The following is a 21,779-nucleotide window of genomic DNA, read 5'->3' as shown; positions in this document are numbered from 1 at the left end:
GCCCGGCGTTCTGGCACCTCGGCGGTGCGTCGGCCGCCCAAGCTGCTGCAGGCGGGGCGCGGAGTAAAGTGTGCAAGCTAAGCGCTACCAGTGCATTCTCCAGCTCGGGGATAAGGGCTTAGGGCTGGGGGTGAGAAGTGGTTTCGCTGCCGGAGCGCGGAATTCTCCCCCGCCCCGAAGGTTCCCACGGTGACTTGCAAAAGCCCAGTAAGACCTGAGGGGGCCGAGGCGGGACCCAGATTATTTCCCGCGGTGGCGACGCTCGAGCCGCCATATTGGGTGCTGGCAGCGGAAACCGCTATCGCCGTTTCCGCTCTGTGCAGGCCGTGGCCCGCGCCAGTCAGGGACGGTTGCGTCGCGGGAATGGCCCAGCGGGCCGATTGCCACCACAATGGTGGGGCGTTGGCGGTGTGAGGGATGTGGCATAATTGGCGAGTTTTCTCGTGATAGGAACAGCCCGTAGGGCTCCCCTTCCCCGTCTAGCCCCACCCTCCAACCCCCGCCCAGACTACCTCCGAGTTTAGTCTTGCCTTTCAGGAACTTTCCTCGATTTCAGGTGCTGGCCAGTCTCACCTAGCCAACGTCTTTGTGATTTTCGAACATTGCTTTATTATCCCCAGCCTCTCTTGGGGGAGCTTGTTAAACCTTCAAATTCTGAGGCCTAACTCCAGAGATCGTGATTCACTCAACCCTGGGGTTGGTGGCCTGATAACCTGCCAGCTTAGTAACGACTCGGGTAGTTCTAACACAGTTGATCCCAAGACCACCTTTAGGCAATCACTAAGTTGAAGTTCATAGTACTTTGTTCCCAGCTGTGGGACAAAGAGGCATCAACTCAAATTCTTGACTCCCAGGAAGATCTTCGTAATCTAGTGGGCGAAATCCCTAGTCCTTGTACAACTAAGGATGAGGCCAACTGCTAACTCTTCAGATAACAACATGCAGTCCTCACGTGTTTGGAGAGTTGGGAGGCTTAATTTGGGGTAGTTCACAGATTATAAAGCACTTTCAAAATTCATACAGAAAAGTACACCAGCGTCTGGTCATTGAATCCTTAACAAACTGCTAAGGTAGTTGTGCATTTCAAAGACTGATTCAGAGAGCACATGTTTTACTTAACTCGTTTTACTATTTGGCTTCTAGTAGATGCTAGAATATAAACTCCATGAGGACTAGAATTCTGTGTATTAACTGTTGAGTCCTCAAAACCTGGAACAGTGCCAGGAGCAAAGTAGACAATAAATACTGAATAGTTGAAGGAGAACTCCAGCAGGCAGGCCTGTGATTAGAAGTTCCTGCTAAAAACAGAAATTAATATGTGGAAGAGATGTGGTTTTGAGGGATACGGCATGTTACCAAGGAAATGGGAGACCATTCGGACCCGGAATTAATAAGACCATGAAGGGAAATACTCCTGTTGGATAAGAAAAGAGGAGAAATTGAGGTGTGCTTTGTTAACTCTAAAACTATACCAACGGGGTTGAGAAGGGAATAATTAAAAACCGTAGAACTGAAAGATACCAAAGCTAGACTAAAGTTGCGCGGCTTAAATACGAGACTTTGGAGAAAATAGGAGAGTGTCATTTGTTTGACCCAGCAGATACAGAACAATTTTAAACCTTGACACAGTTTAAAACAAAACAAAACAAAAACAAAAACTGGGCGAACCTCTAATCTATGGGAAACCTTAGCACCAACAAAACTGATGTTTTAGACAGGTCCACTTGTATTTTCCAAGTTCCTTTTGAGCTGCATAGCAGGGTACCAGGTGCCTGGGATAAGAAAGAAAGTCCTGGGGCGCCTGGGTGGCTCAGTCGGTTAAGTGTCTGCCTTCGGCTCAGATCATGATCCCAGGGTCCTGGGATGGAGCCCTGCATTGGGCTCCCCGCTCAGCAGGGAGTCTGCTTCTCCCTCTCCCTCTGCACCTCCTCCCTGCTCATGCACTCTCTCTCATAAATAAATAAAAATCTTAAAAACAAGCAAAAAAAAGAAAGTCTTACAGTGGACACCAAACTGACTAATGTGAAGTCAAATGAGGAAAATATTCACTGAAATGAAATGGCAGCCGTAGGTTGAAGGCCACACTGGGGAGCTAACATGTGACATCGTCACATCACTTGGAAAGCTTAAACTCATTTGGTGGCTTTTAATGACTCAAAATTTGTTGAGATAGATAGCAGCCCTACCCATCCTCTCCTCCCCTTTCTGGGTCCTGGGTGTAGAGTGAGGTGCAGGCACTGAGGAGGGGAGGATCTCCGTGTTAATCCCTAGAGAAGGGGTGGGAGAGGTGTGGAAAAGTCTTCTGTTTGTGCCTACACTGTCCCCTTCATTTTCTTTTGCCTGCCACAGTACTTCTAGTACTGTGCTTCACTGTGTCTGATTATTTGAGCTTTCAGTGGGAGAGAGGTGGATCAGGAACTGTATAACTGGGTTAAAGGATGCCTGGACAGTTCAATAGTTTCCTGCTTAACGGTTAAAGAATTGTTCGCCTGTTGCAAGGGCTGAGGAGAATCTAGATGTAGAGAGTCTCAATCAGCAGTAGGCATTTAGGCCTGGCAGCCTGTGGGCATCCAGGATACTTGATACTCCATGGTAGGGAGCGGGGATCCAAACACTGTCTTCCACTCTGTGGAGAGTTCCAGATCAAGTCTGAGCAGGTGCAAACCTCCTTCCCACTGATTAACCACCCTGTAAAATCCAGGGTGTGTCCTTCACCTAGGAAGCCACCCTCCTCCCTTCTCCCCCCCCATCCTCTCCCTCTCCTTTGCCTGGGACAGCTGTTAATAGGAAAATTACCCAAGAAGCAAAAGAAAGATGCCATGCTGATGTGTCATCAGTCCTGGTATATCCATTAAATCAGACTGAGAAGACCACTGGAAAAAGTGAACACATGCGCTCCCTTCCCTAAGGGAGAGGCTGAGAGCCGTCAGTAAAACCAGGCCTTGCCCTCGAGACTCGAGACCGCTTGGGAAAGGAGAAGGTAGTGGGAAGCCAGGAAGAGAGTTTGTTCTAATGCACAGGGATTTAGGGTCATCGAAGAGCCGGCTAACTATACGCTGAATACCCTACTCATCTGGGTTGTATCCGTGTTGGCCCAGCTTCCTCCATGGAAAAAGCTGTTGCCACCAGCAGGCACATCCAGTCATCCTGGGAGGAGGACATCTGCCAGGAAACCCTCAGAGAAGAGGTTGGATTTCTTCTGGAATAGCAGGGATTGCTTTTTCCCTTAAGGGGAAATCTAGTCTTTCTGCTATCCTTGTTGCCTATTGTTTTTCCTCTTTAAAAAAAAAAAAAATGTTTTTAAATATTGCTAATCTATATAAATATTTCTCACTCTCCAACTTTCATCTAATCCAGGGGAGTATATTAGATGACTGTGAGATTTCCTTATAGCCCTTCTGAGAGATTCTAGGATTACATCCTGTCAATACTAAATGTTAACATGTCTTGCAAGGAAATCAATTAGTTATCCAGCTAATCCAGACATCTGGCCTCCTTTCTTACATGGTAAACATCATTAGCAAGCTTGTTACCATTAAACCCTCAAAAGAGGTAAAGCTCTTCCACAAACCAGCCACTTCCCTGTGCATCCCTACACCTCAGCTGTCTTAGAAGATTGCTTCTCAACCCTGGCTGCACATTAGAATCACCTGGGGGGCTTGTACAAATTATCCATGCCCAGGTCCCATCCCCAACCAATTAAGTCGGAGTCTCCCAGAGCAGCCCTGGGCATCAGGATTTTGTAAAACATTCCTCAGGTGATTCTTATGTGCAAAGTAGAGAATCGCCAGCTTGGAGCAAGAACCCAAATTGGGTAAAAAAGAACAGCAGTGGGTGCCTGGGTGGCTCAGTCGTTAAGCGTCTGCCTTCGGCTCAGGTCATGGTCCCGGGGTCCTGGAATCGAGTCCCTCGTCGGGCTCCCTGCTCAGCGGAAGCCTGCTTCTCCCTTCCCCACTACCCCTGCTTGTGTTCCCTCTCTCGCTGTGTCTCTGTCAAATAAATAAGTAGAATCTTAAATAAATAAATAAATAAATTCTCTTTCCCTTAAAAAAAGAAAAAACAGCAGTGGGGGCACCTGGGTGGCTCAGTCATTAAGCATCTGCCTTCGGCTCAGGTCATGATCTCAGGGTCCTGGGATCGAGCCCCGCATCGGGCTCCCTGCTCTGCAAGAAGCCTGCTTCTTCCTCTCCCACTCCCCCTGCTTATGTTCTCTCTCTTGCTGTGTCTCTCTCTGTCAAATAAATAAATAAATAATCTTAAAAAAAAAAAAACAGCAGTGGTAATGCATAAGCATAGACTAGAATCACCACCTGATTTTAGGATTATAGTCTTTCTCAGTCCTGGCATGCCCTCTTCCTTGAACTAGCCAATGAAAACACCTCATTGTTAATTCATGTTTTGGTAACAATTTATGAAATTCAGCCGTTCTGCACGCCTCATCCCATTGCCCCAACAATGTTGGGTAATTTTCAGGGAGGTGCTATTCTGAGGTGGGAAGAGTGGGTGTTTTGGACTCAGAGCTGGGTTCAAAAATCTGGCTTTCCCGCTTACTTGTTGGGCCCTCCTGAGCTAAATGAAGATAACAACATACAAATTCACAAGGTTTAAAAATCAGATCCAATGGGGCACATGGCTGGCTCATTTGCTTGATCTCAGGGTCACCAGTTCAAGCCCATGTTGGACCTGGAGCCTACTTTAAAAAAAAAAAAATCAGACCTGTGTATAAAGCCACCTGTGCCTGGGTAAAACCGAGCATGAGGCTCCTTTCTTGCCCAGCTCTCTCTCCACCCACCCTACAAACTTATTATCCCAGAGAAAGCCAAACGCCTTGAAGAAATGAGAGCTGTCCTTAGGATAATCAGCTGGAAACCCATCCTGCAGACAGAACAGGGAAGCTTTCATTTTCTCTCTGGAGGATGCCACAAGCACACACATCCACACCTCTCATTCCACACACACCTCCCCCTCTTGACATTATAGCAAGAAGGAGAGAGAGACTGTTACCCAAGGGAGCTGTTTCTTCTTGTCACACAAAAACAGATGCCCAAATCCTAGGACAGCACAGAAATGTGGCAGCAGGAGAGTGAGTCAGAGGAAACAGAATGGTCTCACTTCCAAGATCTACCAAGACCCAGAGGGGAACCCATGTGAATCACTAGCCTCCAGGAGACTCCCAAGGGCAGGGACCTGTGTTTAGTTGTCAGAACCAGTTCGGGGTCCTGCTACTCCGCAGACTCCAGCTGGTTAGAGATGTGCGCAGCCTCTCACCCCCACCCCTCACCCCAGCGCACCCACCCCCGAGGGAGCAGAGAGCAGGGAAGCACAAGGCTGCATTCTTTCTGAACACAGCTTTGGCTTCCTCATTCCAGGGAGCCTCTCCAGCTGCTTCTCATCTGCTGCACTTGTGCACTTCTTAGGTGCTGCCAGGCTTACGCTGTGACGTCCCCTTGGGACAGTCCTCTGGAGAAGACACTGTCTTGTCACTGCGCTCACTGAGCCAGTATTTTTACATTTTTACATATTTTACATTAAAGGGGCACCCTGGGCTGGGGGCCCAGAGAAGAAAGTGAGTCCTGAGCTCTCCGCTGAGGGACTTTAGAGGAACCATCCCTGGGGAGAATCTCTTTCTGGAAAAGTTACCTTGAAGTCTCTGAATTTACTTTTTCACCACAGCATGTAAAGAGATCCCAGTGATTATAACTGTAACAACAACCAAGGTGGTAGAGGTGGTAGTGGGGAGGATCTTGTGGTTCCTACGCTTCCTTCCAGGGCCTTCTCTCTCATCCCATACCCTAAGCCCTATGCCCACTCTCCTGTAACCAGCTCCCCCACCCCCGCTCCCCCGTGGAGCACACACAGGCTCCCTAAGTCCCCTATCAACCCAGGCCTTCTGGAAGCTGACCCTCTCCCACTGCGGGTACCATACGCCAAAAAGAGGCTAGGGAATGCCCCCTGGAGGCTTTTTGATGCTGTCCTTGTAAATATGAGCTAAAAGTGAACTAGCTGACAAAAATATCAAGGCATTGAAATAATCAAATCAGTATTTTTTATTATATACAGAGCCGGCATGACCATTGACATAACTTCTGATGATCTGGACTCCAAACAAATAAAATACTGTGTCTTTTCCCCTTATTGTGCCAAATAGTGTTGATTCATGTTTACTATTATAACACTGATAGCCTGCAAGGAAGATTCAGATGTGTCTTCTAAATCATCATAGAAAGAGGTTGGGCAGATGTTTTCCTCAGATGCTTGTGTGGCTTGCTCTCTATCTCTTTTAGTTCTTTGTTCAAATGTCACCTTCTTGAAGCCTTTCTCAAATGACCCTAACGAAAATGGCATTCTGTCCTGCGTTCCCCAACCCCTCACATTCCTGATCTTTTTTCTTCATAGCATTTATCACCAACTCACGCAATACCTATCTTTTTTTTTAAAGATTTTATTTATTTTATTTGAGGGAGAGAATGAGAGAGAGCATATGAGAGGGGGGAGGGTCAGAGGGAGAAGCAGACTCCCTAATGAGCAGGAAGCCCGATGTGGGACCCGATCCCGGGACTCCAGGATCATGACCTGAGCCGAAGGCAGTCGCTTAACCAACTGAGCCACCCAGGCGCCTCACACAATACCTATCTTATTCATTTGTGGCTTATCTGATTTGCACAGAAATGCCTGCACACACACCAAAACACTTGAATATAAGTTCCATGAAAGCGAAGATTTTGTTTATTTTGTCTACTATTGTATCCCAGTGACTGGAAAAGTACCTGGTACACAGTAAGCACTCAATAAATATTTGTACAGCACATAAAATACAGTTTCATTGATAAATACATTTTTATTTTTCTTTGTTTAAAATAGGTAGTCTGTGGCTATATACAGTCTTCCTCAACCTGAATTCATTCACTTATTCACAAATCCTTTGAAGTACCTGTCACTCTCCAGGCCCTGTCCAGGGCCCCAGGGATTCCACAGGGAACAGGACAGACACATGCTCTCTGTTCTCCTAGGACTCAGAGTCTGGTGGGGAGAAGGACCGTACACATTTGTATGCAAATAACTCAGAGAAGATGAAATTTCGAGATTAAGAAAGGTACAATGTAAGAAATAAGTAGGGAGCTGAGACAGAGAATGTGACAGGAGAGACCTATCGAGTTAGGTCCCGTGGGTTAGGTTCCCTTTGGTGATGAAGTTGACCCTCGAAGAGCGAGAACACCTTCGTCAGCAGAGGAAGAGCCCACTCAGGAATCATCTGGATGAGAGAGTGTGTGGTACACAGCAGAACAGGCCTTGAGGAGAAGGGAGAAGCCATGTTGAGCCCGAAATCGGCTCCCCTCCCCCATTCAACTACGGTCTTTATTAGCTGTACCATCCTGAGAGGGTCACACAAACGGAGTCTCCCCACCCCTTAAAATGTGGGTGATGGTACCTATCTCACAGGTGTGGGTTATATTAGCTAATGGCTGTAAGTGTTTAAATGTAAAACATACGCATGGTGTTGTTATGGGCAAATGGGTAAGGACACTTAACTTTGTACCTTCGGAATGTGAATTTTCCACTGGCCTTGAGAAGTCTCCTGAAGTGAAAGTTTGAACTCGGGTATTCTCCAACCAAAGAAACCAAAGCACGGCAACGCCTGATGCCATGGGTGAGGCATCTGTCCTGCCCCAGATTGTCTTGTCTGTGTCTTGGGAGATTCTGGGGAGGTGTCTCTGGGCCATGGCTCCCTTGCTGAGGAGTGGGAGAAACTTTTCTGCATAGAGGATTCTCCCCAGAACTGTTCTTGTCTGCTCTCACTCCCAGAACCTGTTCCGAGACCCGAGGGATGACGAGAGATATTTTGTCCCCGAGGAATTGAACACAGGAGTCAAGAGACAAAACTGGGCTTGGCGTGTGTTTCCTGCTGGCCCCAGGACCGGCTGCGGACCCTGCAGCAAACCAAATGCACGGGCCAGGGCGGGAGGCGGCAGGGGAAAAGCAGGGCCGGTCCCGGAGCAGCGCGAGGATTCGGTGAGCTCTGGACTCGGTGGAACCGAGAGCCGCGGAGGAGGAGAGAGGGGAAGGAGCAGCGGGGGAAGGGGAGCTGGGCTGCGGGGCGCAGGGCGGGGTGGGCGGGAAGGGAGAGCGGGGAGGGCGAGAGGCAGGAAGGGGCCACGGGGAGAAGGGAAGACACGCAGAGCGGGGCAGATGGGGAGGGCGCGAGGCCTGTGGCCGCGGGGACAGCACGGGCCGCGGCGTCCGGGGGGCGGCCCAGCCGGCGGGGCGGGCTGAGGCGGGCCGTGCGGGCGGAGGCGGGGCGGCGGGCGGTGCTGTCAGCGCGGGGCGGCGGGCGGAATGCAGCGGCCGGAGGCCTGGCCACGTCCGCACCCGGGGGAGGGGGCCGCAGCGGCCCAGGCCGGGGGCCCGGCGCCGCCCGCTCGAGCCGGGGAGCCGGCGGGGCTGCGGGTACGGAGCGGGCGGGCGCCGGGGTCCCGGGCGGCGGGAGCCGGGCTGGGGGGGGCGAGTGGGGAAGAGGGGGGGACCGCCAACTCACGGCTCGCGCGCCCGCGCCCGGGAATTTGGGGCCCCCGCCGACCGCCCGGGGAGGGGGCCCGGGGCCAGGGCAGGGGAGAAAAAGTTCTCCGGGCGCCGACCCGCGAGGAAGCCGGGCTCGAGTGCGCGTGGGACTGAAGTTCTGGATCAGTTCGGAGCGGTGATGGGCACGGCTCTAGGCGGGGGGGGGGGGGGGGGGTAGGGGCGGTGGACCGAGGTTCCGCTGGGAGGGGTGAGGAGTGGCGGGGCCGCCCGGGACTCGAGCTTCCACGGTGTGGGGGGTGTGGGCTGACGTGTGGGGCTTCTGGAGCCCCCCTCCCCGGGCCAGGGGGCTGGGGGCGCGCTGAGAGCGCGGGTCCAGCCTCGGCCCAGGGTCCGCTGGAAGGAGGAGGCTCGGCGCCGCTGTCCCCCCGGCCCAGGTTCTGTGATACACTCCGACTCGGGCTCTGGAGCAGTCAGTGCATGACAGAACTTGGGCCCGGACGGACCTTCTGCACCCAATGGGCACAGCGCCCACCCGGGGCCTGCAGTGGAACATCTGGCGGGGAGTGGAGCAGGCGCCCGAGTTGGCCCGTGAAGCACAGGGGTGGGCCAGAACCAGCTGTGGACCTTTGGGGTGGCTGGACCCTGAGGATGGCCTCCTGGGGCCAGCAGAGGCCATAGAGCCGATGGCAGGGTGTCTGCCTTGAGTCAGGAGTCAACGGAGCTCTCCCCTGGTGTCAGTTGCAGGAACCTTCCCTCTACACCATCAAGGCTGTTTTCATCCTAGATAATGACGGACACCGCCTCCTGGCCAAGGTAACCTCCCAACCTCACTGGAAGGCCCCTGAGGACACTGTGCTACAGCCCCAAGACCAGAAGTCCCCACCCAGCTGACTCTCCTGTCTCAGGAGAGACCCCACTGTGGGCTCAGTGACTCAGAGCAACACAGCTTAGACCCCTCCAAAGGTCATTTTGTCCATCTGCCTGCCTTGTCAGACTGCTGGCCCTGGGCGGGGGCAGTGTGGTACCTCTGTTTCTGCTCATATTCCCCGAAGTGTCTTCTCATCATTCTTTCCAGTGGTCAGCGGGACCTTGGGCACAGAAGGACCTCCTGAGAGGTCAGGGGAGTGTTGAGTTTGGGACCCAGGAGCCTTAGTCCCCATATTCTATATAAGCAACCTCCACTTTTCTTCTACAGTTTGGGAAACACTCAGGATTTAGTCTGAGGAGTCTGAGAATTTAGAACCAGACAAGATCTTAGAGACTATTTGATCCCGCTCTCTCCTTCCACAAATGAAGAAAATGTGGTCTAGAGAAGCTAGCTGAGTTGCCCAAGGTCACAAGTGTTACTATCAGAACACAGATCTGAACTAAGGTATTTTGACTCAGGAGGGTGGTTTTCATTGCACCAACTGTTCAGTTGTCTGGTGTCTATCCCACATGGCCTGGGTAAACCAAACTAGAATAATCCGAAAAGAAATGTCTATCATCGACACAATTAACTACATACAGTAAGACTATGGCATCTAAACTATGAAATGCATTCTAGATGTGTTTATTTGGGACTGAAACTTTTTGTCTTCCTGATATTCAAATGAGCTTGCTCACCACAGCAGTGGCCAGCAGGGAGGCTACTAATTTGCCTGCAGATGGGGTACTAAGTGGCAAAATCCACATCCAGAAAATTGAAAGCTGAGCCGATCACACACTGCTCCAGCAGATGATCAGCCATGCCCAAGGCTCCAGGGCCTCCTCCCACCAGGACCCATCCATGTTCAGTTTAAGACACTGAGTCACAGAAAGAGGCTCACCCAGCCAGACAAAAAAGCATCCATCTAGTTATGCGGTGTGCGCCAGAAACTTTCCCTTTGATATGTAGTCTTCATCACCACAACCCTGTCTGAAGTCGGACCATCCTTGGTTCTGCCCCTTACAACTGCGAGATATCGGGGAAGTTACCTGACTTCTTCACACCTCCGCATCCCCCTCAATATAATGGGGATAACAAAGTAGCTGCTGTGATTGTCATCGTTGTGATAAGGGACCCCCCCCCAGCTCTGCATTCTTTCCTGTGGACTCAGGTTCCTGTAGCAACAGGGTGACCCACTGACCACCCCAGTCCTTAGCACACTGAACATCTGCCAAATGTACAAAAGCCTCCAGGAAATCAGGCAAGGACTCCAAAAGCAGGGCTTAAAATTCCTCGACTTTTTATGACTTCCTTTGCTTAAAATGTGTGGTTATGGGGAGACAGTGAGCACACAGGCCTAAAGGGCTACAAACAGGGGACAGGGGCTCTGCTTGGCCAGCACCTCCCATCCAGGGAGGAGCCAGGCCCTGTGGAAAAGCTATCACCCCTCTCCTTACCTTTCTCATAGTATTATGATGAGACATTCCCCTCCTTGAAGGAGCAGATGGCCTTCGAGAAAAATGTCTTCAACAAGACCAGCCGGACTGACAGTAAGTGGCCGCCTCTTCCTTGCCCGGAGCTCTCCGATGCACACGGCCAGCCTCTCAATCCGGACACATCTATCCCTGTCGGCCATACATACCCACAGGCCATCCCCTTTCCTTCTTCCTCTCCCTCCCAGCTGTTCTCCTCTCCCTTCCTCTGGGGGACCTTCACTCCCAATCCCTCTCTAACCCCCCCCACTCCACCCCCCAACACACCCAGACCTCTCTCTCAGCAGAAGAGGCCAACGGCATTGTGTGTCCCCCACCAGCCTGGGGCTGGAACAAGGCATTGCACATGGTGGGAGGGGGACCGAAGGACACCCTGCACTGGATTTGTTGACTTCTCAGAATGAGACAGTCACCAGACATAGAGTGAGTAGCCTAATGGGGGTGTGCCTGGTGCTAGTCTTTTCAAGGGTTCCTTGGAAAGTGAAGAAGGAAAAAGGGGGAGAGAAGCAGAGCTGGAGATCGGGAGGAGGGGCCCAGCAGAGGTGGCCAGACCTGAAAGCCCCCTCCATTTCTAGGTGAGATTGCATTTTTCGGGGGCATGACAATCATCTACAAGAGCAGCATTGACCTCTTCCTGTATGTGGTGGGCTCCTCCCACGAGAATGAGGTGAATTCAGGAGGTTGGGGTGACAAAGAGGGTCTGTCCGTAGCTTGGATTCTGGGGTAGAAGCTGGGTTCTGAAGGCTTATCATTGGTACTCCTCCTTCTAGGCTCTTGGGGCTGGGGAGCACCCAGAATGAGTCTTTTTGGGATGGGACATATCCATGATGCCTCTTAGGTTCCTCAGGAACCAGAAATGAAGTCCCGGGCAGGGAGCATTGGTTTCTTCCTTAAATATCACCAGGGAAGGATGCACTTAGGGTCCCACAGTAGGGCACCCCAGTACTTCTCAGCCCATGCATCGGGAGGCACCCTGGGGTCAAGCTGCAGTCAGTCTCCAGCCCTGTCCTCTCTGAAAAGGGACAACTGCCCACACAGGTAGGCTCTGAATGCTCCCGTTGGCCTCTCAACCTCAAGCTCTCTTGTTTTCCTCCTCCCTGATGCACCCACCCTCAGCTGATGCTCATGTCTGTTCTCACCTGCCTGTTTGAGTCCCTGAGCCATGTGTTAAGGTGAGTGAGGTCCTCTGCCCTCCAAGGCCCTCACCCCCCAGGCCTTGATACATCGCAGAGGCAGGACCCTTCCTCTGCATTCCCCACGAAGTCCCCAAAAGACTAACACTGGAGCCAGAGCACCCTCCTCCAAGGCCCCTGCCCTTTACTGGACCACCGTGGTGTTACCCAGAGCAGAGCCACATCAGGTTATGGCCAGAAAATGAGGTCCAGAGAAGCAAGGTGATTTGCCTGGGGTTACAGTCTGTTTATATCAGAACAGAGACTCAAACTCAGGTTTTTTGACTTGAAGCTCGGGATGCTTTCACTGCACCCCCATTCAGTTACCTGGTATCTGTCCCAGGGAACATAGCCTGGGTAAACCAAACCAGGATAATCCAAAAATAAATATCTGCGGCTGAGACACCTAGCTATGAAATGCATTAGGGGTAACTTGGTGGGTGCAATGTCAATGCCCTGAGTGTGGGAGGTTGGGCAAAGGGGGGCCTAAGCTCAGGAATCCCTCGCATAGGCGCTGCCCTCTCTGCCCTTGACATTCTCCTTCTCTGTGCTTGGGGTGGGGGAATGGGTGGAGAGAGAGGGTCTGCCTCACCTAGGCAGAAACCCAGCTCCTCCTGGCCATGGAGAGGTCCAGGAGCTGTGTCTGTCTTCAGGAAGAATGTGGAGAAACGCTGGTTGCTGGAGAACATGGATGGAGCCTTCTTGGTACTGGACGAGATCGTGGATGGCGGGTGAGGAGTGGGTGGAAAGAAGAGGGGCGGCTCCGGGACACTCACAGTGGGAGGTGCCTTTGAGGGTCATCAGCTCTAGATGGTACCAAGCACATTGTTGGCTCTCTGGCCAACTCCTCCCTCCCTTCCCCCACACGGCTCATGAGGATGGAGGTTGATTTCAGCGTTAGCCAAAGTCAGGCAAACAAGGAAACAATCACGGGTCGAACGATAGCCAACTGTTGAACAGGCAGGGTTTGGGGGCATGGTTTGATCTCCAGTGCCCAGGAGAAAGGGGCAGGACAGGCCCCCGCCTCTCCTTGGGAGATCCCCATTCAGCTCCCTACTGCCTCCACACCCCCGCTCTTAGAGCGCCATCCCAGCCTAGATCAGCTAGATATGACCTTTCCTCATCTTCCAATGGGGATAAGGGGACTACCTCGGCCGGTGTGGGGATTAAATGAGGTGAGGCAGGTGAAGCTCACGCCTCTCGCCTCTCATCCAATGAACATCACCACCTCCTGCTGTGCTCCGATAGTCCTGGGAAGCTGGGAGCCCTTCCCGGAAGGGTTGGGTAGTGAATTTCCATCTCGGATGATACTGAGGGAGAAAAAGAACTCTGGCTCTGGGGCAAAGGATAAGAGAAAGACTTGCCTCTTTCATAACAACCAGTTTATAGACAGGAAACAGAGGCTCACAGATTCAAGTGACCCGACCAAGGTCCTGAGGCTAGGGAGCAGCAGGGCCAAGATCAAACGCCATGTGCGTGGTTCCAGAGATTGTGCTCTTTCCACGACAGTGGACACTCTGGGAGGGGGGCACGGCGCACTCCTTCCCTCCCTCTCCCCTCCCACGCCTGTTGCGGCAAGGCCTTGTGCTAACTGCCTGAACCCCAAAGTGAGTGGGGTAAGACCAGCCTTGGTAGGACCTGAAGTGTATACAATTTTGTGGAACCTCTTTAAGGAACACACACACACACACACACACACACACACACACAAACACACAAACACACATACAGTATTATAAATACAAAATGAAAGCCTTGGAAGAAGTGTGCAAAGGAGGATGTAAGCTTTGTATACATCCAGGCCTGTACCCCCAGAAGGCCCAGTCTCTGCCCCCTCAGGAGCTCAGTATCCCTCTAAGGAAAACTGGGGCAGTGTCAGTTGAGACAGTGCCTGGACGGGAGCCTTGGCTTGGGATACTCCTGTCTTTATGGATGAAAGGATCTCTGGTGAAGGGGTGCCGGGTGCCCCAGTGATGGGGCCTGGAAGAGGCTATCAAGAAATATCTGTTCACTCCCCTGGGACTGGCATGAAAGAAAAACTCGGCTTCTGCCCTAGAGGAGCTTCATGGGGTGAAGAGCATTCAGTCAATCCCACCCCCCCCGCCTCTGTCCCACCCGCAGTGACCAGGCCTCACACCCGCAGCCCTGCACATACCCACAAAAGCTCCCCTGCACCCCTACTGCATGGTGAAGGACTGGCCGCTAGCCAAGAGAAGCCCTGGTACTTGGGTCTATCGAAAGGGAAGACAGATCCTGATTTTAAGTGTTCTGTTTCCCTCCTGTACGGCATGACCCCGTGGCACAGAATCCTAGTGAGACAGGATGGGGTCCCCAGAGGCCCTCCCTTCCTTCACTGCATCTGAATTCATCCTTAGATCCAGAACGTGAAGTGCACTTTCAAGAGCTCAAAGTTTTTCAGTCTCTGCTTTTGACACTCTGATCATTCTAGACTGGACTGCTCTCACCCCATTTCACAGCTTTTGACCAGGGACAACTAAGTGTGTGACCATCAGGTTTGAAGCATAGAGGAATCAAAGCTGGGGCATCCATAGGGAGGGAGAGTCCTGGCTGAGGAATATCAGCGGGAAGGTACCCTGGAGGGGGCACTTGCAGGATATGGTAAGACAGGGAAGGGGCCTGGCAGGGAGAGGCAGCAGAGGGGAGAGTCATGTCATTGATTTTCCTCCTGGTTTCTCTCTCATCCTGTAGCGTGATTCTGGAGAGCGACCCTCAGCAAGTGATCCAGAAAGTGAATTTTAGGGTAAGAGTCGTCCTGCGTGTCCCTGACTCCCATTTCTCCCGGGCTGCCCTTCCCACCCTCCCCGCCTCCTGTCCTCCTGGTGTAGGCGATGCCAAGGCCAGGAGACTAGGAACCCACGCTCCTCTAGCAGAAGCAGGTCCTGAGTCGATGCACTTGCAGGGGTGGCAGTGAATAAAAGAAATCTCTTGCCCTCTGCCCCCTGTAGAATTACCAAGTACCTCACCATCCTCCCCAGTGGGAAGTACAGAGTGGGGAAAGAAAGAAATTCTCCAAGAGACACCAGGCGGCTGCCTTGGCCTTGAGTTTGGAGAGTGGGGGTACAGAGAGACCCTCCCTGCCTAGTTTAGCTTCTCGTGTCTGGATGAAACCTTTTCTCCCCATCTTTATTCCCCTTCATGCCTTTGCTGCCCATGTACCCATCCATAGGTGGGCCCCAGGGGCCTGGTTCTGAGTGGCAAGCTGCAGGGCTCCCACTCACCGGTGATACGGGTGCACTCTGGGTCCCCCCAGCACTGCATCACCTCCCCCCGCCCTCCAAAGCCCCCTTCGTTCACCTCGCTTTCCTCACCCAATCCCTCCCCTGGCCTGACCGCCCTGTGATACTGCTTCCCTGCAGGCCGATGACAGCAGCCTGACTGAACAGAGTGTGGCCCAGGTAGGCCCCCTGCGTCTGTCTGCCCCTGGAAGTGGGCTAGAGGGAGGAGAGCAGAGCCTCCCAAGGGGAGCTAGGGGGGCCGTCGAGGCTGAGAAGTCATGGGTGCAGGAGGGAAGGGATGGGGCAGTGACAGGCCATCTCCTGGAGAGTCATGGTGCAGAGCTGGGTATTCATAAGTGATGCGCACCTGCCTCACCAGCAGCCTTCCTCATCGCCTGGCTTGGAGTAGTTGGATCGAAACCCCAGGGTGAGCTACCACTCTGGAGATGACTGGGGTCCCTTGTCCCCCAAAGCATTCTGGGGCCTGAGGCCCCTGATGCTCCCCCAAACCCAGAAAGGATACCAAATAGGAGTTTTTCTCTACCCTTTCACGCCATGCTGTTTAGGATTCCTGCTGGAGTGTTAAGGGACCCCCTAACCGTCTCCACTCACCACTTGTCCCCTTGCCCCTGAATGACCTGGCTGTGGAAAAGTCCATCCTCACCTGCATGGTCCTATCTGGGATGCATGTGCGGCTGGGGGGGTGGGGGGCGGGTAGGTTCCTGGATCTGAGGCCTGACTGGTTCCGTAGCTGTGCAAACTTCCTGCTTGTCAGGCCCACTGCTTGACCTCCGTTCTGTCTGCCCACAGGTCTCTCTGCCCAGACTAATCCTGCTTTTACGGAGCTTCCTGCCTCAGTGCACTAACCACCTCCTACTGTGACAGCTAAGGCAGGGGATGGACCCAAGCCATCCCGCGTGGAGCCCCAGGTGTGGTGCCCACTTCCTTTACTGCCCTTGCTGCGCACCCTGTGTCTTTCTCCTCCCAGTTCCCCAGGCCTCCTCATACCTTGCTGGGATGAAGGCAGCCACATGGCAGTTTTCAGGTCAGAAAGAGGTTGGAGAGCAGTGAGCAGAGCAGTTAGGAACACAGGTGCTGGTGCGAGTCATCCCAGGGTGTCTTTTCCACCCTACGGCCTGCAAGCTGTGTGACCTACAGCAAGTTACTCAACCTCTCTGGGCCTTACATGATCACAGGACACTGCTCACAGCGTTACTAGGAGAATTAGGAGAGCTAATGCAGGGAAGGCTTTTAGCCCAGCTCCTATTTTTTCCAAAGGGGGAAAAAATGAAGACATAGCACTTTAATGGAATTCTTGAGGAAGAACCAACGAAGTTGTAGTTAGTGAACTGGAGATAAGTGAGGGGAAGTTTAGTTTCTGGCTGGGAAAAGCAGGAGAAACCCAGGGCCGGGCTGCCCCGAGGGAGGAGGGAGACTGGGCAGGAGGAAGAGACATACAGCGTAGGATGGGACTTCTTCGGAGGGGAATGAAGCTTGATGGCGGGGAGAGGGGATCTGAAAGACAGACCTGGGGTCCCCACCCTGTCGGCATTGTGTGTGCCCAGTTGTATGGATTTGTCTAAGTCCCGGACCGAGGCTGTTTCCGCAGCAGGATGTGAGAATGAATGCATCTGAATGCAGGTGTCCCGTGGCAGCACCGGGCCAGCCCCCCCTTGGCCCCCTTTGCCACATCAGCAGCGACCTGGGGTGGGGTGTTGAGGACACACTGGCAGCCCAGGCCAGAGCTAGGGGGCTGCCGAGGTGTCTGGGCACAGGAAGTGACTGGCCTGGGCCTAGTCTCTGCCCAGACGTGGCACTCTGGGCGGGCGCTCGAATGGCACGGCCTAGGGGAGACCGGGCCGGCTGCCACACCCCTGGCTGCAGCCGCGGGAACTGTGCAGGCTCGGGCCTGAGCTGGGAGCCGGCTGCAGCCAGTTTGGACTGCCTGGCCCCACTCAAGCCAAGCACGGATGAGCTGCTGCCACCTAGTGACGGAGGATTGCGGGGACACTTAGAGAAAGCGGGCTTGTAAACCTCCCCCTCACTACCGTGGTAAGGCACTTGATATCCACCCCCCCCCAATTCTTTCTCTCAACCTTATTCCCTCTCCTCCAGGTTCTTCAGTCTGCCAAGGAACAAATTAAATGGTCGTTACTGAAATGAAGGCTGTGCATTCAGGGTTCCCTGCCCCCAGAGCATTTCCCCAATTCTGGCAAAAGCTTAAAGACCCCAGGGAACAGGAGAGACCCCTTTGTATCCTAAGCCCCCCCAGAACTGACCCCTGAGGTATCTGGCCAGGGACTCTGAGATGCAAAGATTTGGCTTCAGCACTGACTCACCCCTTCTCACTGCCCTGGCCTGCCCCTTGGGCCATGAGAACCAGCTGAGCTGCCTTAACTCAGACCTTAGGCATCCCTGGCCCCAGAACCCTAATAAACCTGCTTTGTCTCCTGCCAATGGTCTCCTTCTCTCGTGGCCTGAGAAGTGTGTATAAGTTCTGATGAGGGCTCCTTCACTGTCTGCGGTTCATTTTCAGGATGCCCAGGACCGAGGTGTCCAGGACTATCCCTGAGGTCTTTTGATGGGGGAGGGGGTCAAGAGAAAGGGGACGATTTATCATCGTGAGGGGGTGTGCTACTGATACCACGGGGCCCCGTATGTGATGGGAAGGGCTAGGTATGATTGTGTGTGGCACTGTAAAAAAGTAATAATGGGTGAAATGGCGCACATTCGGGGAAAAGGAGACAAAAGATGGTACTCCTAAGTGGCGCAGACCTCCGGGAAAAGATGGTACACATATGGTGACCCTGTTGGGGATTCTTTGAGTCACTTTTTCCATTCCCAGCTTCCAAAAGGGAAGGGCGTAAGGCTTCCTCTAGACAAACTGAGGAACAGCACGCCCGTTTTTCTTGGCATGTCCGGTGCCGCGGAATTCCTCTGCTAACAGACATCCTGGGCACTAGAGCTTGCGAGCTTGCCATGGCTGGGCCCGATGCTGGCCGCGAGGAAGCACTGGCCAGCCCCAACCGTGCATGTGTGTCCAGAACACCCAGTGCGTTCCAGAGGGTGTGAGTGAAGAGTGGAGGTCCTCAGGGTGAGGAGAGAAAGGCAGGGGATGCCAGGGGCAAACGGGAAGGATGGAGTGACTTCCTAGGCGACGTAACTCCCCTTCTTTCTCCCTGTCCCAGAACTTCCTGTTTCTCCCTTTCTTTCTCTGACGCGTCCCTGCGTCCCTGTACATAAGTCCCCTAGAGTGTGTAACGGTCCGTCCCGGAACAGCTCGTTTCCCTCGATACCTTTCTGACGGCAGCCGCGGGTCCACGCTCCGCCCTGGCCCCGCCCCGGCCCTGCCCCTCGCTGGCACATTTCACCGCGGGGAGCCACGCCCCAGGACCGCATCCGCGATCCTACAGCACCACCTGGAGGGAAAGATGGGAAACGCGCTCCCTGCTCCGCTGACTAACTCCGCCTCCAGGGCGGGACCAAGCCCTGCTCCTAAGATCTTCCCAGGTCTCCAATACCGACAACAGGGCGTTGCCCTAGCAACCAGCACGCTTGACCCGCCCTGCGAGTTCCGCACCAGCGTGGGCACACGAATTTCTGCCAGCCACTACAGTAGGAGAGCAGCGAGCCTTGGATGTTAATGGAGGCTGTCCCTGCGGGTTATCACGTCCTACATTATAAAACTCTCTAAGATTGGATATTTGTAATGGGTATGACTACTTCTGTAATTAGAGAAAATGATAAAGATATAGTTATGTAAACAAATACATTGTAAGCACTGTGTACATGACCCATTCCAGTAAATAATGCAAAAAGGCAACTCCGAAAGGGAGAAAAGGATATGCAATTAACTGCTGTAGAGTTCGGGGGGCCAGTGTAGCGACGGGAAATGAGAAGTTCTCCAGGAATACTTTGGCAAACATGCGGCCTCATCCGGTGCCCGGCTCCATCCACTGCCTCTAAACGACCGCAAGGTCGGAAGGGGCAAATTCGCTTCCTAGCAACCCGGTTGCGCCTGCTGAGGCCCGGCAATTCCAGTTATGCAGGGACTGGAATGGGAGGGCCCCGGCGCTACTCACAAACTGGTTCACTGAATTCCTGTGGACCAAGCGATGCTATTCCCATTTTACCGAGGTTGCACACCGAGGCTCTGAAAGTTAAACTGTGTGCAGCAGTTTCTGCAAAGCCTCCTGGGGGAGGACTGCTGGAGAGAGGTGGCTTTTCTGCGCCCCCTGACCTAGGGCCACGCAGGGACTATACTGGGCTCAGAGGAATGAGCGGAGGGGGCATAGTAACGCAGAGAGGCGACAAGAAAGGTGTCTTCGCCCGCCGTGGCTAAAGGACTACGGGGAAGGGGATTGCAGGAGAGTAGCCGACCCAGGCCCGCAGCGAGGGGAGGGCGGCGCAGAGAGGGCAGTGGAAACCGAAGAGTGGGGGCGCTGCTTCTTCCCGGGGATCCCAAGTTTGCTGGCCCGGCTCTCGGCAGGCCGAGGCGGAGACTCCGCTGCGCCCCCGGGCCGCTCAGCGCCCGCAGCCCCGCGGCGCCGCCAGAATGGCGGGCCTGGCCCTCTGCCTAGAGCTCTGCCCGTTGGCACCGGCTTCCCGCAGACGGCCTCATTAGCGCGGCCCCAGGCCGGAGCCGGCGAGCGCAGAGCGGAGCGCGCAGCACCCCGCAGGCGGGGCCGCCGTCTGCCCGGGATCTGGTTTCGGGAAGGGCAGTCGGCGGTTTCGGGGGCGGGGTGCGGGGAGCGGCCGCCGAGGCCTTGCCTTTCCCGTCTATTCTCATCCCCAGGGGCCCTCCCCGTCTTTCTACATTCTCCTCCTCCTCGCCCTCGTGGGCGACCCAGCGAGTCTCGAGTATACATAGACAGGGGGACTTCAGGGCGCCTGTTTTTCTCCTGCAGAATGGGCACCAGGGCAAGTCAGAAACCGAGACCCCAGGTGCTTGGGTCCAGGCAGAGGGCGCACGCAGAAGCACTGGCCCCGGGACTCTGCTTGCAGGAGGGACGCTAGCCACACCTAGACCGGGCTAGGCCCTCGGACCCCCTTTATACCACTCAGAGGGGGTCGCTCCCTTTCGCGCCCCGCGCGCCCGGCGCGCCCCCTGCTTTCCGGCCATTGGCCGGCAGGAAAGCAGAGCTGGTCGGATTGGCTTGCATCCAGACAGAGATGGATGGCTCCCCACTGGCTGGACCGCTGCCGGCCGAGGTTGTCTTTGCCGGGAGGCAGTTTGGCCGAGGTTGTCTTTGCCGGGAGGCAGTTTAGCTAAGGCGGAGCCAGCCAGACCTGAGGATGCGGCGGGGAGATGAGCTGGAGCCCAACCTAAGCTCAAATTTTCTGTGCCCTAAATCTACCTTTGAAACTCTACAGAGGAAAAAAAAAATCTTACCTCTGAATTCCCAATAAATAAGTACCTTTTAACTCCAGAACCTGATGTAGACAAAGTTGGAAATTTTACCCAAAGCAGGTTTGGCACAACCCTACAGGTCTCCCTTTTCCCTCTAAACCAGGTCTCAATCATATAACAATATTCGTGAATTACACTCATTCATTCATTCAAGTATTTGAGTGTTTGCCATGAGCCAGGAACTAAGGAAAGTAGAGAGACACTTATTTGCAAGTGATTGACTCCAGACTTGGCAGTGGGGTAGGGGTGGAGGGCTGAAAGGAGAAAATGGTTTTGGGAGATATTTCAAGGTTGAAGTACATTGTAAAATCAAATGATCATCTTCTTCTTCTTCTTCTTCTTCTTCTTCTTCTTCTTCTTCTTCTTCTTCTTCTTCTTCTAATGTGGGCTCCATGCCCAGTGTGGAGCCCAACGTGGAGCTTGAACTCATAACCCTGAGATCAAGACCTGAGCTGAAATCAAAAGTTGGGGGCTTAACTGACTGAGCCACCCAGGCACCCCTAAAGCCCAACAATGTTCTATATCTTGATCTGAGCGGTGGCAAAAATTCAAAGATTACACTTAAGATGTGTGTACTTTCCTGTAGGTAAGTCACACTTCATTTAAAAAGAAAAAGAAATGAATCGAATGGCCGCCAAATTTTACTCTATCGTCCACATTTGTATGATCCTCATCTCCGCCAACTAAAACTGGAAAACATCTTCGATGAGGATCCAAAGAAATGAGAGCCATTGTGAAGCTCACGTAGATTTTACCCAGCACAGGTATATGAGTGCCATCCCCCAGAGTGGACCCTTTGGTAAGAAAAGCAGTATTGATAAATAATAATAATGCTAGTAAAATTCACTTTCGTTTGGAGTGAATTCTTTCAACAGACATTTACTAACTGTCTGTTCTGAGCCAGTCACCTTGCTGAGGGTGGTGGGAGCATTTAAGATGAATTAGAAGACACAGTTCCTGATTTGACTGGGAACAAAGTCACATAGGCCGAAATAATAAATATTGACATTGGAGATGGTGTGTCACATACTCTATGAAAGAAAG

At 53.2% G+C, this 21,779-nt stretch overlaps 1 protein-coding gene across 1 annotated transcript; it reads left to right on the top strand.

Annotated features, from left to right (window-relative positions):
- Positions 1-8,334: 8,334 nt before the first annotated feature.
- Positions 8,335-17,702, top strand: COPZ2 (coat protein complex I subunit zeta 2). The gene is made up of 9 exons (XM_028089904.2): positions 8,335-8,445; positions 9,256-9,330; positions 10,893-10,974; positions 11,493-11,584; positions 12,034-12,089; positions 12,743-12,820; positions 14,799-14,850; positions 15,467-15,505; positions 17,441-17,702. The coding sequence occupies exons 1-9, from the start codon at positions 8,335-8,337 to the stop codon at positions 17,486-17,488; spliced, it is 633 nt and encodes a 210-aa protein (XP_027945705.1). The 3' UTR covers positions 17,489-17,702.
- Positions 17,703-21,779: the final 4,077 nt, after the last annotated feature.

The sequence above is a fragment of the Eumetopias jubatus genome, unplaced genomic scaffold, assembly GCF_037043125.1.
Source record: "Eumetopias jubatus isolate StellerSeaLion01/CBP00866 unplaced genomic scaffold, mEumJub1_p1.0 scaffold_10, whole genome shotgun sequence".
Taxonomy (NCBI): Eukaryota; Metazoa; Chordata; class Mammalia; order Carnivora; family Otariidae; genus Eumetopias; species Eumetopias jubatus.
This window is presented reverse-complemented; position numbering and strand designations above follow the sequence as displayed.